The sequence below is a fragment of the Octopus bimaculoides genome, chromosome 30 (assembly GCF_046866305.1).
Source record: "Octopus bimaculoides isolate indiv1 chromosome 30, ASM4686630v1, whole genome shotgun sequence".
NCBI lineage: Eukaryota > Metazoa > Mollusca > Cephalopoda > Octopoda > Octopodidae > Octopus > Octopus bimaculoides.
In genome coordinates this window covers 6,483,763-6,500,710 of record NC_142957.1, presented here as the reverse complement: position 1 = coordinate 6,500,710, position 16,948 = coordinate 6,483,763, and the positions used below count along the sequence as shown (strand labels likewise).

Sequence of the window (16,948 nt, the reverse complement as noted above, 5' to 3'; positions counted from 1 at the left end):
GCAGTTAGGCAAAAGTAACTGATAAAATAAATATCAAGCTTTAAAAAAAATAATAAGTACTGGGGTTGAAACACTTGATTAATATTTCTTCAAGGCTACAGTCTCATGACTGACACAAGAAAAATGAAAAAAAAAAGAAAAAGAAAACAAACTCAACAACCAAAACAATGACAATATCTACATATTTATTTATATATCCATAACGTGTATATAACCAACGTGTGTATATATGCATATTATATATATATATGTGTGTATATAATAACTTCAACAACATCTTTCCATGCCAGCATGGGTTATGAACAAAAACATGCATGTTTGTGCATGTATGGGCATTTATGCATGTGCGTCTATATGACACATACATACATACATATATATATATATATATATACCGGAGTAAGCATATAAAATGTGCAACAAGGTGGAAAAAAGAGTACTCAAATACCAGAGGTAGAGTAATATGCTTTATTTAAAAGCAGCAGAAATATAACAAAAGATTGTTACTCGGAGTTTCACGTTCCCGTTCTAACAAAACTGTCCGATGAACGGGAACGTGAAACGCCGAGTAACAGTCTTTTTTTATATTTCTGCTGCTTTTAAATAAAGTATATATTGATATATATATATGTGTGTGTGTGTATGTATCATGAAAGCAATGAACACATGAAGAGAAGACAACGCAGGAGGGAAAGGTTTTAAAAGACATATTAGCTAAATAATATGTGTGAAAATATATATATATATATATATATATATGTCCAACCCATGCTAGCATGGAAAGCGGACGTTAAACGAACGATTAAACGATATATACAAACATACATATACAGGTTATTATATACACACACAAACATACATATACACGTTATATATGTGTGTGTGTGTGTGCATATATATATATATATATATATATATATATATATATATATATATACATATACGTGTGTGTGTGTGTGTGTGTTATACTTTGGCACATAAATAAACTGTTTACCTTCGACTGCACAACCTGCCATGGATGTGTTGGAGGGGACGAGGGTGGAAGGAGACGGGCCTGGAATTCATATATATATATAATTTATGTATGTATAATACATGAGTGTGTGTGTGTAAAAATAATGGTCATTACATATTTTTCCTTTATTAGAACAAATTTGGCTTGCAGCCGTTTCTGGCAGTCATTACAGGTACATTGTTGACAAGTTTACTCAGTGGGGATTTTTTGATCAATTGACTAAAATTGAATGGCCTAAAAGATTAATGTTATTTTCATCAGAGCCATTCCAACAGTAAGCCAAATTTGCTTCAATAAAGGAAAAATATATAATGGCCATCATTTTTAACTTGTTTTTTTTTTATATATATATATCACTCTATGTAAAAACCAGTTTGTCTGGAACCCATCCACGGATTTACAATATAGAATTGTGATGAACCATAACATTGGACCCTGCCACAAGATTACCTGGAGTTCTTCACTAATCTAAGTAATATTGTTAGCCTGTTGTGCCAACAGAGAGCTTGTTAAGTATTTTGCCTGGATTGATAATCCCATATATATATATATAAATATATGTATATTTATTTATTTATATAAGGGCATTACTATACATGAATGCCTCACGCTAAGAGGGACTCTAAGGTCCTGTTTTTAAGGGGCTAGCTTTGAGAGTTGCATTTCCTTGCGTTCGGTAAAAATGTGTTTATTATGGTAGTTTGACCTTAGAGTCCCTCTTAGCGTGAGGCATTCATGTATAGTAATGCCCCTATATAAATAAATATACTTTGGGGAATAAATGATGGATTTTTCCCTTATGAGGTTTTTTTCATGCTAGCTACTTGATAAATTCTTATAAAAGAATTTATCCTGTTTTTGAATTAATTATATATATATATATATATATATATATATATATATATATATATATATATATATATATATATATATATAAGTATACATCTGTGTTTGTGCGTGTATGTATATCATAGATAGGCAAGTCAACTAGCCTCTGCTCCCATTCAGGAATGATAGATACCAATATTTCACCATTTTTGTGGCTTATTAACATATATATATATATATATATATATACTACAGGCTTCTTTCAGTATCTGTCTACTAAATACACTCACAAGGCTTTGGTTGGCTCAAGGCCACAGTACAAGACACTTTCTCAAGATGCCACACAGTGGGGCTGAACTCAGAACCATGTGGCTGGGAAGCAAACTTCTTACCACACAGCCATGCCAATATATATATATATATATATATATATATATATATATATATATATATATTTGATTATATGTATTTATTTTCTCTTAGTTAACAATTAACTCCGACAAAATAAATTGGTTAATAGATACCAGGGTAGCAAAGATCACAAAATGACTGTGGTGTAACTCCTGTTTATGAGGTAGAAACTCCCTGTTAGTTTGGGGTATTTGAGTAAATATAAAATTTTATATATATATATATATATATATATATAATATACGACAGGCTTCTTTCAGTTTCCATCTACCAAATTCACTCACAAGGCTTTGGTTGAAAACGCTTGTCCTAGGATCGATGCAGTGGGACTGAACCCGGAACCATGTGGTTGGGAAGCAAGCTTCTTACCACACAGCCACTCCTGTGTCTATATATAATTATTTAAGTAAATTTAACATTCGTTTAATTTAGAGGTGACCACACCCACTCCCCTAGCTCAGAAAAATCTGTAATCCAGAAGGAATTTGGAATGAAAGATTCCGAAAAATCAATGTATTGCGTTTGACATGAAGAATACAGTAACCATAGCAACTGGCTTAATTCTTGGTCCAAAGTGTTTGGATGTGGACCCAAGAGGGCTATCAAAATTCCTTGAGGTAACAACATCCTTAATACCCCTAATAAAAGACGGGATGGTCACAGCTGTAACACCTTTGATCATGTTTCCTGGATCAGGACTGGCTTAGGGCTAAACAATAAGGACACATTAGATAATGTAGTCCTAGATACACTATGTCTATATCAAAGACAGGATGGTCACAAATGGAACATCGTTGATCATAGGTCTGCTGGATCAGGACTGACCTGGGGTTAAACAACAACAAGGAAGGGCACATTAGATAATGTAGTCCTAGATACACTGTGTCTGTATGAAAGACAGGATAATTAATCCCAGTAACTGGGACAGGACTGGCCTGGAGTGGTGGAACAGGGAAAGGACACAGGATAATATAGTCCTAGATGCACTATGCATGAATACAAGACAGGATGGTCAAGGGGGGAACATTTTTGATCAGAGGCTTTTTTAGGGTCAGAGCTGACCTTGAATATATCAACAATAACAACAGTGACTTCAAAGAGCCAAACAAAAAAAACAGGCACAGGCCACTGGGACTGCGAAGGGGATCACACAGGTTTTTAAAGTTCAGAGCGTGGTCCACTGGCAAATTCATCTTCATATATCTGTTGGATGACGTCATCGCTGAGCTGCTGTAGTTCTCCAAGGACGACTGCGACACAGTCTGTTGCAATGGCGTCGGCAATTCTGCAATGGAGAGAAAAAACATACCAGGTTTGTTATTTTGTGTTTTTCTCCGTCACAACATAAGAATGAGAAAGGAAGGGGTGGTAGAGGAATGAGAACGGAAGGGGTGGTGGATGAATGAGAAAGGAAGGGGTGGTGGATGAATGAGAAAGGAAGGGGTGATGGATGACCGAGAAAGGAAGGGGTGATAGATGAATGAGAAAGGAAGGGGTGATAGAATGAATAAGGAAGGAAGGGGTGATGGCAGACTGGTAGTGGGAGCGTTTCAACTCTGTGTGTGTGTATGTAAATGTGTGTGTGTGTATCTGTATGTGTGCGCAATGGAAGTGGGATGGTGAACATTCAATGCTGAAAAGAAAAATCAAACAGCGTTTCAATTCTGTGTGAGTATATGTACGTGTGTGCGTGTACAAGGGAAGTATGTGAATGTTTGTATGTGTGAACCAGCGTTCTTTCAGTAACAAGTAAGGACTGATGTCCCATCTCGAAATACAACCACTACATAACATTGTTTCTGTCGCTTACGACGTCGAGGGTTCCAGTTGATCCGATCAACGGAACAGCCTGCTGCTCGTGAAATTAACGTGCAAGTGGCTGAGCACTCCACAGACACGTGTACCCTTAACGTAGTTCTCGGGGGATATTCAGCGTGACACAGAGTGTGACAAGGCTGACCCTTTGAATTACAGGCACAACAGAAACAGGAAGTAAGTGTGAGAGAAAGTTGTGGTGGAAGAGTACAGCAGGGTTCGCCACCATCCCCTGCCGGAGCCTCGTGGAGCTTTTAGGTGTTTTCGCTCAATAAACACTCACAACGCCCGGTCTGGGAATCGAAACCGCGATTCTATGACCGCGAGTCCGCTGCCCTAACCACTGGGCCATTGCGCCTCCACTATCTATTAGAAGGTGGGAGGAAGAAAAGTAGGAATCAAAAGGGGAGATAACCCCTGTCAGCAAGATATATTTAGAAGAAGGGAAAGAGAAAAAGTTGTTGAGAGAGAGAAACAGAGACGAAGACAGACAGATAGATAGGTAGGTAGTTTTGTCATTTTAGAAACAAGTTTTAATTAAAAGCATGAGAATTTTTAAGTGCAAGTCAACGCAATGCAACACAGATTTCAAACAATAACTATTGTATATATACATACTTTCTTATAAATTTTCCTAATTTTAAAACAACATTCGATATATTATAAAAAACTTTATCTTCTCCATCTCAGACGAGCAGAAGTATTGTCTATCAATGTGTATCAACAATCAATTCCATTGTAATGACAATACTTTCGTGAAACGATCGTAAGATGCATTAATTAACAAATTTTTAAGCAGTCATGTTTCATATATTTATATATATTTTTAATACAATACTATTTTAGACATATATATCTTCATGAGGAATTTTTATGATATTAAATTTCATGCTATTATTTCAAAATACAGTATATATAATCGATCGTTAGCCTGATAGACTCGGCTATGTCAAGATGGACTTATGTATTCTTCCTAACATTTGGATTTTTATGTATTCTCTCTCCTACTTGGATTTGAAATGTTGCCACATTTATAATATGTCTTTTCTACAGTAATTTTCTGCATTTTCGTGCAGCTGAAGATTGCTCTTCATATTGCATTTAAGGTAATGCTCGCATTACTTAAATAAATTGAGGTAGCATGAAACGTGCGTACTGCAATCACCTTTGAAATCCGTGTTGCTTATTTTTTTATTTTGATCACCTATCCTTTGGGATACGATATTCGGGTGCCTACGCATAAGTACCATATTCAACCTTGAACCTATATCTAAACCGTCTACTTTATAGTATAAGTATTTTTGACATTTTACACAAAGAGCACACATTATAAATTCAGTGTATAATATTCTAATAGAATAATATTTAATTAATGATACATATATATCACACAGATAGATAGATAAGGTGATAAATTGAATATGTATTCAATTTAAAACCAAGTGGCCTAGCATATAAAAAAATCTAAAAATTCAGAAAAAATTGTATTACACATGTATAAGGGATGACCACTAGGTGGACATCCAATATGCTAGAAAGAGGTCATCAACGACCCAACCACAAAGAACATTTTTCCTTGTGGTTGGGTCGTTGATGACCTCTTTCTAGCATATTGGATGTCCACCTAGTGGAGAATATTATTTTTCTTTGTGATTGGGTCGTTGACGTCCTCTTTCTAGCATATTGGATGTCCACCTAGTGGTCATCCCTTATACACGTGTAATATATATATATATATATATATGTGTGTGTTGCCAGTGCCGCTGGACTGGCTCCTATGCAGGTGGCACGTAAAATACACCATTTTGAGCGCGGCCGTTGCCAGTACCGCCTGACTGGCCATCGTGCCGGTGGCACATAAAAGCACCCACTACACTCTCTGAGTGGTTGGCGTTAGGAAGGGCATCCAGCTGTAGAAACTCTGCCAAATCAGATTGGAGCCTGGTGTAGCCATCTGGTCTCACCAGTCCTCAGTCAAATCGTCCAACCCATGCTAGCATGGAAAGCGGACATTAAACGATGATGATGATGATGATGATGATATATAACACATACAGTTATCCTTTTGGTTGTTTGTGAATGTGTGCATTTCTCTGTGTGTGTGTGTGTGTGCGTGTTTTTGTATGTCTTTCAAAATATAGAAAACACAACACTGACTTCATAAAGTGACTTTCTCTATAATGACAGGTGATTCTTGTTTTTATCGTTGAGAGAGAGAGAGAAAGAGTGTGCGTCAAAGATAGATTCAAAATTTGTTCCAAATCAAGGAAAAAAACCAATTTGTAGTTGAGCCTATCAATGTGATCACTGAAGATGGTTTCTGCTGGATCATCTATTTTATCTTGGCTAGATCATAAGTCCTGGAGTTGATTTGTTCAACTAAAGGCGGTGCTCCAGCATAGCCGCAGTCAAATGACTGAAAACAAGTAAAAGAATAAAAGAACATAGGTGCAGGTGTGGCTGTGTGGTAAGAAGCATGCTTTTAAATTGAGAATTGAATCTTTATACTGAATTTTTATATTGTAAAAGAGAACAGTGTTTTCGAGGGGTCGGTGGGCGCCGGTGCCCCTCCCATTTCTATTTCATCCTTTTTGTTATCACCTTCATCTCATTAATGTCTGTGTCCAGCCCGCAGCTTCTTTATGTTTGTCTGTCCTTGTTTGTCCCCTCTTTGTAAGGCCTTTATGGCCAATATATATGAAATAAAGGTGGAGGCGCAATGGCCCAGTGGTTAGGGCAGCGGACTCGTGGTCATAGGATCGCGGTTTTTGATTCCCAGACCAGGCGTTGTGAGTGTTTATTGAGCGAAAACACCTAAAAGCTCCACGAGGTCCTGGCAGGGGATGGTGGCGAACCCTGCTGTACTCTTCCACCACAACTTTCTCTCATTCTTACTTCCTGTTTCTGTTGTGCCTGTAATTCAAAGGGGCCAGCCTTGTCACACTCTGTGTCACGCTGAATATCCCTAAGAACTACATTAAGGGTACATGTGTCTGTGGAGTGCTCAGCCACTTGCACGTTAATTTCACGAGCAGGCTGTTCTGTTGATCGGATCAACAGGAACCCTCGACGTCGTAAGCGACGGAGTGCCAACAACAACATATGAAATAAAGAAGCATGGTTCTGGGTTCAGTGTAAAAGAATATATGTGTGTGTGTATGTATTCATATATCTAAATGCATATATTGCCATGACGATGAATGCGATATTGATGAGAAAAACATACTTCTCCGTGAGTTCCCAGGGATCAAAGTTTTCCACCTGATGGTATGCTGAATTCTTCAGGTACAACAGGTACGCAGCACGGTTCTTCTTCACAGCATCCAAAGTGTGTTTCTGTAGAAAGAGACGGGTCTGTGTTGATGCTGACATCATGTTAGCTGCAGAACAGAGGTGTGAAGGCGCTGGTTTAGACTGGTCTGCCGACTTAGTTTCTTCTTTGGTGAAGATGATGGCTTTCGGAGATATAATACTACAAATATGGAAATGAAATGAATAAACAAAGAAACAAAAGCAAAATGCATGATTAATTGAAAACAAGGCCAGATCCAGCCTCTCACACCTACCCTACAATGGCATTCTAAAAGTAGACAATCACATCATTGAAATCTCAAAGCTATGAGATAATGCATGATTCATTTAAAACAAGGTCAGATCCTACCTCTCACACCTACCAAACAATGTCCTTCTAAAAGTAAACAATCGCTGTGTGTTTAAGAAGTTTAAGTCAAGAAGTGAAGAGGTTCAGGGTTCAATCCCACTGTATGGTACCTTGGGCAAATGCCTTCTATTATAGCCCTGGGCTGACTGATAACTTCTGAGTGAATTTGCTTGATGAAAATTGTATCGAAGCCTACGTGTGTGTGTGTGCGTGCACATGTTTGTGGGTATGTCTGTGTTTGTGCCCCACCATCGTTTGGTGTGTTTATGTTCCTATAACCTAGTGGTTCATCAAAAATGGTTCGATAGAATAAGTACTAGGCTTACAAAGAGCATTTGTGGGTATACATGTGTGTGTGTGTCTTTGTGTTTGTACCCGCCATCCACTGCTTGACCACTGGTGTTGGTTTACATCCCTTATAATCTAGCAGTTCAGCAAAAGAGACCAATAAAATAAGTACCATGAATTGAGAAAAAAATAAACTACAGGGGTTTTGATCTGTTTGACTAAAAGGCCTTCGGCTGCAGTCCAATGACCGAAAAAGATATCCAAAACAACAACAACAACAACAACAACAAGGTTGACTACAGAAATGGTAAGCAATTCAAAAGTGGAAACCGGTTGATAGTTACCTTTGCTGACACCCCTGGGATTGTTTCCTACTTTGAGCTTCAGCTCCATCTTGAACCCCTGGATTGAAGAGAAACAACAACAGCAGTAGTAGCAGCAGCAGCAGCAACAGTGGCAGTAAGAAGACATGGAAGCAAAAACAGTAAAGTTAACCTTTTAGCATTCGGATTACTCTGTCAAATGGAATCCTGGGATTGTACAACAGCAACAACCCAACAGAATGTTCCTTTAAGCACACCTCATTATTTTAGAGTAAGGAAAGTTCGTTCCTCTCACCCTGGAATGAGACGAGTGTGCTCTGCTGCTTGGCTACTAAGGATTTGGCATGGCTGACTGGGAATTGAACATGTTTTGACACTGGCGGCAAATACACACACTTATACACACACATAAAGGCATTTGAGCGAGATCGTTGCCAGTGCCGCTGCACTGGCTCCTGTGCAGGTGGCACGTAAAGTACACCATTTCGAGCGTGGCCGTTGCCTGTACAGCCTGACTGGCCTTCGTGCCGGTGGCACGTAAAAGCACCCACTACACTCTCGGAGTGGTTGGCGTTAGGAAGGGCATCCAGCTGTAGAAACTCTGCCAGATCAGATTGGAGCCTTGTGTAGCCATCTGGTTTCACCAGTCCTCAGTCAAATCGTCCAACCCATGCTAGCATGGAAAGCGGACGTTAAACGATGATGATGATGATATGCTTGTATGTGTGTGCAGAAATACACAGATATAGATAGTGAGAGAGAAGGAAAGAGAGAGACATTATACACACATACAAACATAATTAGATGCTCACACACATAAACTGAGAGAGAGAAAGAAAGAAAGAAAGAGAGACATTACATATATATACAAATATAACTAGATGCACATATATGCAGAAGGAGAGAGAAAGAGTGAGACAGACAGACAGAAAGAGAGGGAGAGAGAGATTACAAAGAAACATTACCATTTGTTGATGCTGGGGGCTTTTGTAACGACGTAGTTGGGTAAACATGCTTCGACCAGGTGTGACGGATTTTCATTTGCTCTTCCTGTAGGGATACAAAATATGAGACAGAGAGCTTTTAAGAACAGACATACATACAAACAATGGATTGCTGGAAAGTTCCTAGCTTTAAGGACATTGCAAAAGGGAGGCCCAACATTCTGAGTTCTTTTACAGGGCTTAGAAAAACTGAAAGATCACTGTGAGAGGTGAGCGGCACATGGATTGAGGGAGATGCAGTGAGTGATGAACACAGGTAGAGAGGTATGGCCAGTTGTGAATATTAAGTGGAGGATCATTAAATAAGCAATCTCTTTCTTTTGGATGGCAAAAGCTTAACCTTTGAATTATAATGTGAAGTAATAGTCACAGCTCTAAGAGAGGTGTATTACCTGTTAATGGCATAAACATGGTTGTATGGTTGAGAAACTTGTTTCCAAACCATTGCCAGTACCGCCTGACTGGTCTTCATGCCGGTGGCACGTAAAAGCACCCACTACACTCTCGGAGTGGTTGGCGTTAGGAAAGGGCATCAAGCTGTAGAAACTCTGCCAAATCAGATGGGAGCCTGGTGTAGCCATCTGGTTTCACCAGTCCTCAGTCAAATCGTCCAACCCATGCCAGCATGGAAAGCGGACGTTAAACGACGATGATGAGAAGGTGGAGGAAATAAGTGGCAGCAAAGTGTGTGTGTTTGTGTGTGCATATGTATGTGCGTGAGAGATGCACAGTACCAGGGATGAAGTCAGAGGTACATGAGGATGGAAATGGTTGGGATGAACAGAAGGAAAGGAGGCTGCAGCTGGCAAAACGGGGGTGGGCGGCACAGGGAGAAAAGGGGGAAGGTGAAGGAGGCATTCAGTGGAAAATATAGGTAGGGATAAGGGATGACACTGAGAATGCATGAGAGTAAAAGGAAATGTTCCCAGGGTGAATGAGTCGTAGGAGGCAGGGTGTCATTTTGCTCTCAACAACAAGTACAACATGAACAACGACAATAACAATACCAGGGAAAACATCAACAGCAATAACAACATAAAGAATAGGTGTGGGTAAGAAGTTTACTTCCTAACCACATTGTTCCGAGTTCAGTCCCACTGTGTGGCACCTTGGGCAAGTGTCTTCTACTATAACCTTGGGCCAATGAAAGCCTTGTGAGTGGATTTGGTAGATGAAAACTGAAAGAAGCCAGTCATATATTTATATATATATGTATGTATCTGTATGTGTGTGTGTATTTAGTTATGTATGTATATATTTATATGAGTGTGTGTGTGTATTTAGTTATGTATGTATATATATATATTTATATGAGTGTGTGTGTGTGTGTATTTAGTTGTGTATATATTCATATTGATATGAATGCGTGTGTGTGTGTGTGTGTGTGTGCATGTCTGTGTTTGTTCCCTGCTACTGCTTGACAAACAATGTTGGTGTGTTTACATCTCTGTAACTTAGCAGTTCAACAAAAGAGACTGATAGAATAAGTACCAGGCTTTAAAAAAAACAATAAATCCTGGAGTCATTTCATTCAACTGAAATTCTACAAAGCGGTGCCCCAACATGGCCGTAGTCTAATAACTGAAACAAGTAAAAGATAAAAAATTGAACCGGAAACAGAAGACCAAACTTGCCTCAATTTCTTGTAACCTGATAATCATTTTATCAATGGACGACATCCCAAAGAATGCTTGCAGCAATGTTTCCGAGGACTCTGTTCTTTCTTCATCACTAGCTAAAGGGTTTTCTTGTTCCTTTACCGAAGGACCGGACTGGACAGCAGGTATACCGAGATCTTTATTGGTTACCATTGGGTCATCATTGGTTTGCATCGAGTGTGGCTCTTGTAGAAACTGCTTCAGTCTTTCGCCGTCTTTGGCACTGTCGTTGTCAACAGCAACAACAACCTCACTTGCAGCAGGGGTTTGAGATTTTGGCAGATCCCCCTTACCGGAAGACTGCGCAAGCTGGTAGAGCATCTGGCGAATATGTCGGTTGTCAAACTGCAATGAGATACAATACATTGTCATCATCATAGTTATTATTTAGCTTCCGTCTAACTCAGTGGTTCCCAAACTATGAGTCGCGAATGGAATCCTAGTGGGTCGCAAAAAGTTGTAAAATTACGCATTAGCTTTGATTAACTGCTGTCTATCGAGATAGTTCAAGTCTCATGTTTTTAATACCAGACTGGTTGTTTTATCAAGCAGTAGGCTTTTTTCACAAACTTAACAAATCAGAGGTGGTCATTTTCTCAAATTATTTATTCGTAACATAATCGTAAAAAGGAAAAGTCTGTTTTTACCTATTTATAAAGAACTTTAAACAACGCGCAGTACAAAACTGATCGAGCCGATAACAGTTACTGCTTCGTTTTGGGCATCTCTTCAAACCCCATACCCAATCATTTCCACCGAAGCATTAAAAGTACTTCTCCCATATGCGTCATCTTATAATTGTGAAGCTGGATTTTCAGCAATGGTTGGGATTAAAGGCAAATTTCGAAATAAACTTGCAGCTCTCAAATTCTTTACGGCTGAAACTATCACACATTGAATCTGATGTTAATTCTATTATTGAGCGTAGCAAGAAACAGGCTCATCCTTCTCACAGGCCTCAATGAAAATATAATCTGAAATAAATTTGTTTCTTTCATTAATGTTTTGACCCAGTAGAGTTCAGTGGGTCGCCATAAACTGGTGTCATAAATAGTGGGTCGCGCCTCTAAAAAGTTTGGGAACCACTGGTCTAACCCATTTAGCATGGTAGTGGCGGCGGTGGTGGTGGTGGTGGTGGTGGTGGTGGTGATGGCAGTAATGGTGATGATGAAGATGATATTCTTCATATTAAACTGTTTTACTCACCAATTCCCATTGTGATGATGGAAGCTCAGGCCTACCGGTCGCTTGTTTACTGAAATAAACAAACAGGAAAACATTGATCAGCTGGAGGGGCATGGTTGGCAGTGGCTGGTTGTTGATGGTATTGTTTAGCCCCCAGGTAAACTACGATCCAGACCTATGTTCAAAGGTGTTTCAGCTGTGACCATCTTGTCTTTTATTCAGACATAGTGTATCTAGGACTACATTATCTAATGTGACCTTCCTTGTTGCTGTTTAGCGCCAGGTCAGACCTGATCCAGCAGATTTATGATCAAAAGTGTTCCAGTTGTGATCATCCTGTCTTTTATTCAGACATAGTGTATCTAGGACTACATTATCTAATGTACTCTTGAGTCTATTCATTCATGGTTCCAAGTTCTGTCCCACTGTGTGACACCTTGGGCAAGTGTCTCCTACTATAGTGCCGGGCCAAGCAAAGACTTGAAAGTGGATTTAATAGACAGCCTGAGGCTATAGTAGAAGACACTTGCCCAAGGTGCCATGCAGTGGGACTGAACCCATGCAGTGGGACTGACTGTGTGGCAAGCTACTTACCACACAGCCACCCCTATGCCTACTGTCAACGTTTTTTTCTTTTTCTTTTTCCTAGAGAGTTACAAAATGTAAACATTCGTACCAGAAGATATAATATACTATTTCCGAGATATTTCAGGTACAGACAACCATCCCTAGAATTATAGTATTCTTGAGATATACATACATATATTAATGTTGACCACATCAAACTGAAAAGAAATCTCTCTCTCTCTGTCTATCCTTTCCACTCCTGCTTTTCTTCCTCTTTCTCCTCCTCCCTATCTCCCTCTCTTTCTCCTTTTCTCCAAAAAACAAAATTTTCTCCTCTTCTAAACAAAACAAAAAAAAACATCCGATTCACACAAAAAAAATGAAGAAACTCTCTGTTCTTATTATTTTGGTTTTAATATATTTCTTGTAGGGTTCGTTTAAATGAATGAAAGTGCTAATGAAGAATTATCCACAATTCTGATTGCCTCTTTTTCTTAATATTTGTACACCACTTCAAACACTCTATGCATACATACATACATACATACATACATACATATATATATAGGTATATAGATATATATAGGAGTGGCTGTGTGGTAAGTAGCTTGCTTACCAACCACATGGTTCTGGGTTCAGTCCCACTGCGTGGCACCTTGGGCAAGTGTCTGTAACTATAGACTAGGGCCGACCAAAGCCTTGTGAGTGGATTTGGTAGGCGGAAACTGAAAGAAGCCCGTCGTATATATGTATATATATATGTGTGTGTGTGTCTGTGTTTGTCCCCCCAGCATCACTTGACAACCGATGGTGGTGTGTTTACGTTCCCGTAACCTAACGGTTCGTCCAATGAGACCGGTACAATAAGTACTAGGCTTCCAAAGAATAAGTCCTGGGGGTCGATTTGCTCAACTAAAGGCGGTTCTCCAGCATGACCGCAGTTAAATGACATTATATATATATATATATATATATATATATATATATATATATATATATATATAAATAAAAAATGGTAAAATATCATACCTGGTGGTGTTAAACTTTGTTGTTTGGTTGTTCCGAGAAGTTGTATTAGATCCATGGAGGTCCAACTGCCTCACTACAGAAGGTTTCTGTCTCCCTGAGGTTGGAAAAGGCTTGCGGTGAGACTATGTTTAAATATAGAAGCAAATATTTAGACATTTTAAGAGAGTTGCAGTAGAATTGTAACATATTCATAGACAATACTATGACCATACTATCATCAGCTATGACCATTGTAACATATTCATAGACCATAGTGGCCTAGTGGTTAGGGCAGCGGATTCCCAAACCGGGCGTTGTGAGTGTTTAGTGAGCGAAAACACCTAAAGCTCCACGAGGCTCCGGCAGGGGATGGTGGCGAACCCTGCTGTACTCTTTCACCACAACTTTCTCTCACTCTTACTTCCTGTTTCTGTTGTACCCGTATTTCAAAGGGCCAGCTTTGTCACACTGTGTCACGCTGAATATCCCCGAGAACTACGTTATGGGTACACATGTCTGTGGAGTGCTCAGCCACATGCACATTAATTTCACGAGCAGGCTGTTCCGTTGATCGGATCAACTGGAACCCTCGACGTCGTAAGCAACGAAGTGCCAACAACAAGAAAGACACACACGCAACGAAATAACATATGCAAACTATAGTGTAAGGGAAATAACTCATACAATATTATTGTATGACTTATCTCCCTTACACCATAATTCTCCTCCAGCCGCATTTCCTGGCGAACCACCATCTACATAGTTACTCCCTTCCCCTCCATTTTTTTTTGTTCTCAGATCAACACTGACGTAGAAAGGCCTCACCCTTCCACTACTCCTACCGCTACTGAGCCACAACCTCCCACTTCCAGTGTTGTGCGTGCGTACAAGTTAATAGGCACGCGCAACAAAGTTCAAGGTCAATCTGTGGCAACTGGCTTCACACTGAGTGAGTTAGCTGTTACAATAGCAACAGCGCTGGTATTTTTTTTTCTTTTTTTATCAGACCTGGTATACATATATATATATATATATATATATATAAGGCTGTGGAGGTGCAATGGTCCAGTGGTTAGTGCAGCGGCAGGGGATGGTGGCGAACCCTACTGTACTCTTTCACCACAACTTTCTCTCACTCTTTCTTCCTGTTTCTGTTGTGCCTGTAATTCAAAGGGTCAGCCTTGTCACACTGTGTCACGCTGAATATCCCCCGAGAACTACGTTAAGGGTATACGTGTCTGTGGAGTGCTCAGCCACTTGCACGTTAATTTCACGAGCAAGCTGTTCCGTTGATCGGATCAACTGGAACCCTCGTCGTCGTAAGCGACGGAGTGCCAACAACAACATAGACCATACTATCACCATACTATCATCAATTCTTACAGAATATCTTGGACTATATTATCTGATAGATCCCTCCTTTACTAAGACAGATTGTGACTTGAGAGGCATTCAACTGCTGTTTCTATCAGGTCTAGCTACCTTGTAGAAGTTGCTTGCTCATAGGTATACGTATGTCAGGTCAGGACTACCTTGAAGTTAACCAACAAGGAAAGACACACTAGATAGTGTATCCCTAGATACATTATGTTTGAATAAAAGATTAGATGGTCACAGCTTAAACAACACAGAATGTAGGTACAAGACTGTTAGATGAGGACTGACCTTGGGTTAAACAACAACAACATGACAAATCAGGATACAATTGATATTGTAGTCCTAGATACACTATGTCTGAATAAAAGACATGATGGTCACAACTGGAACGTCCTTGATCATAGAGTCTGTTGGATCAGGACTGATCTAAAGCTAAACAACACTGAAGAGGGACACTTTAGATAATGTCCCAGATAAACTATGTCTGAATTAGAGACATGATGGTCACAACTGGAACGTCCTTGATCACAGGTCTGTTGGATCAGGGCTGACCCAAAGTTAAACGATAGTTAAGAAGGACACATTAGATAATGTGGTCCTCGATACACTATATCTGAATAATATACAGGAAGGTCACAACTGGAGCACCTATGATCATAGGTCTGCTGGATCAGGACCGGCCTAGGGCTAAACAACAACAACAACAACAACAGCTCAACCAGTTACCTGTAGCTCGGCTGGGTAGATGACGCTGGTTTTCTTCGATGGAAAAAGCTTTGTGGGCCCGGATTTCAATGAGGTTTTCCCCTTGGGATTGATAGTCCGAGATGAAGTGGCCTTCATCCTGTTGCTGTCCTTGTCTTTGTTCTTTGTGTTGTCTGGTCGTTTAGAAACTGTGAGAGAGAGGGGCAAGTGGGGGGGTGATATGTTAATGAACTCAGACAATTTAAGAAGATGGTGTGGGGGGGAGGGTGCAGTGAGTAAAGGCATGGAGGACTTCAAATTGTTCTTTTTGGATTTTTTAAACTGAAGAGAGGGGGAGGGGGAGCAGCAGAAGAAGAAGAAGAATTAAATAAAGGAGATGAGAAGGAGGGTGAAGGATAGGAGGACAGAAGGAGGGGGGGACAAAGCAGAAGTACATGAAGATGGGGAAGAAGAGGGGGACAGGAGGGAGAGGGGGGTAGGTGTGGAGAAAGAAGAGATGAACAAGAACATCAAATACATCATCATCATCACCATTACTATCATTACTGTCATCATCAGCATCATCATCATCTTCACTATCATCATCACCATCACTTCCACTACCACCGCCATCATCATCATCATCATTGTTTTTAGGTCAGATTCATTTTGTAGGGTTTACGTCTATTTTTCCATGCTGGCATGGGTGACATGAAACCTTAAGTAACTTTTCTGTGACCAGATGACCTGTTCCAGTTGCTAACCCTTACATAATGGGGCATTAGTCCAATGGAGAAGCAATCTTCCTGGCTTTTGGCCACATAGTGTTAGGGAAACTGAGTGGAATCAGCATTTACATACACACAGGCATGGCTGTGTGGTTAAGGAGCTTGCTTCCTAACTATGAGGTTTTGAGTTCAATCCCACGGTGCAACCAAAACCTCAGATTTTTTTATCTTTTACTCTTTTATTTGTTTCAGTCATTTGATTGTGGCCATGCTGGGGCACTGCCTCGAAGAAATTTTGGCCAAATGAATTGACCCCGGGGCTTAATTTTTTTGAGCCTGTGTGGTAAGTAGCTTGCTTACCAACCACATGGTTCCGGGTTCAGTCCCACTGTGTGG

General features: G+C 39.8%; 1 protein-coding gene across 1 annotated transcript in view; it reads right to left on the bottom strand.

Moving 5' to 3' along the window:
* Window positions 1-2,638: 2,638 nt before the first annotated feature.
* Window positions 2,639-16,948, bottom strand: part of LOC106874340 (uncharacterized) — a 26,423-nt gene continuing 12,113 nt past the window's right edge. Inside the window, exons 8-15 of the mRNA XM_089346561.1 lie at window positions 15,867-16,033; window positions 13,785-13,906; window positions 12,210-12,258; window positions 10,976-11,348; window positions 9,307-9,387; window positions 8,363-8,420; window positions 7,296-7,541; window positions 2,639-3,539 (exon numbers count right to left, since the gene is read on the bottom strand). Coding sequence (XP_089202687.1) covers window positions 3,413-3,539; window positions 7,296-7,541; window positions 8,363-8,420; window positions 9,307-9,387; window positions 10,976-11,348; window positions 12,210-12,258; window positions 13,785-13,906; window positions 15,867-16,033 — 1,223 coding nt within the window. The 3' untranslated portion in view covers window positions 2,639-3,412. The remainder of the gene's footprint in view (window positions 3,540-7,295; window positions 7,542-8,362; window positions 8,421-9,306; window positions 9,388-10,975; window positions 11,349-12,209; window positions 12,259-13,784; window positions 13,907-15,866; window positions 16,034-16,948) is intronic.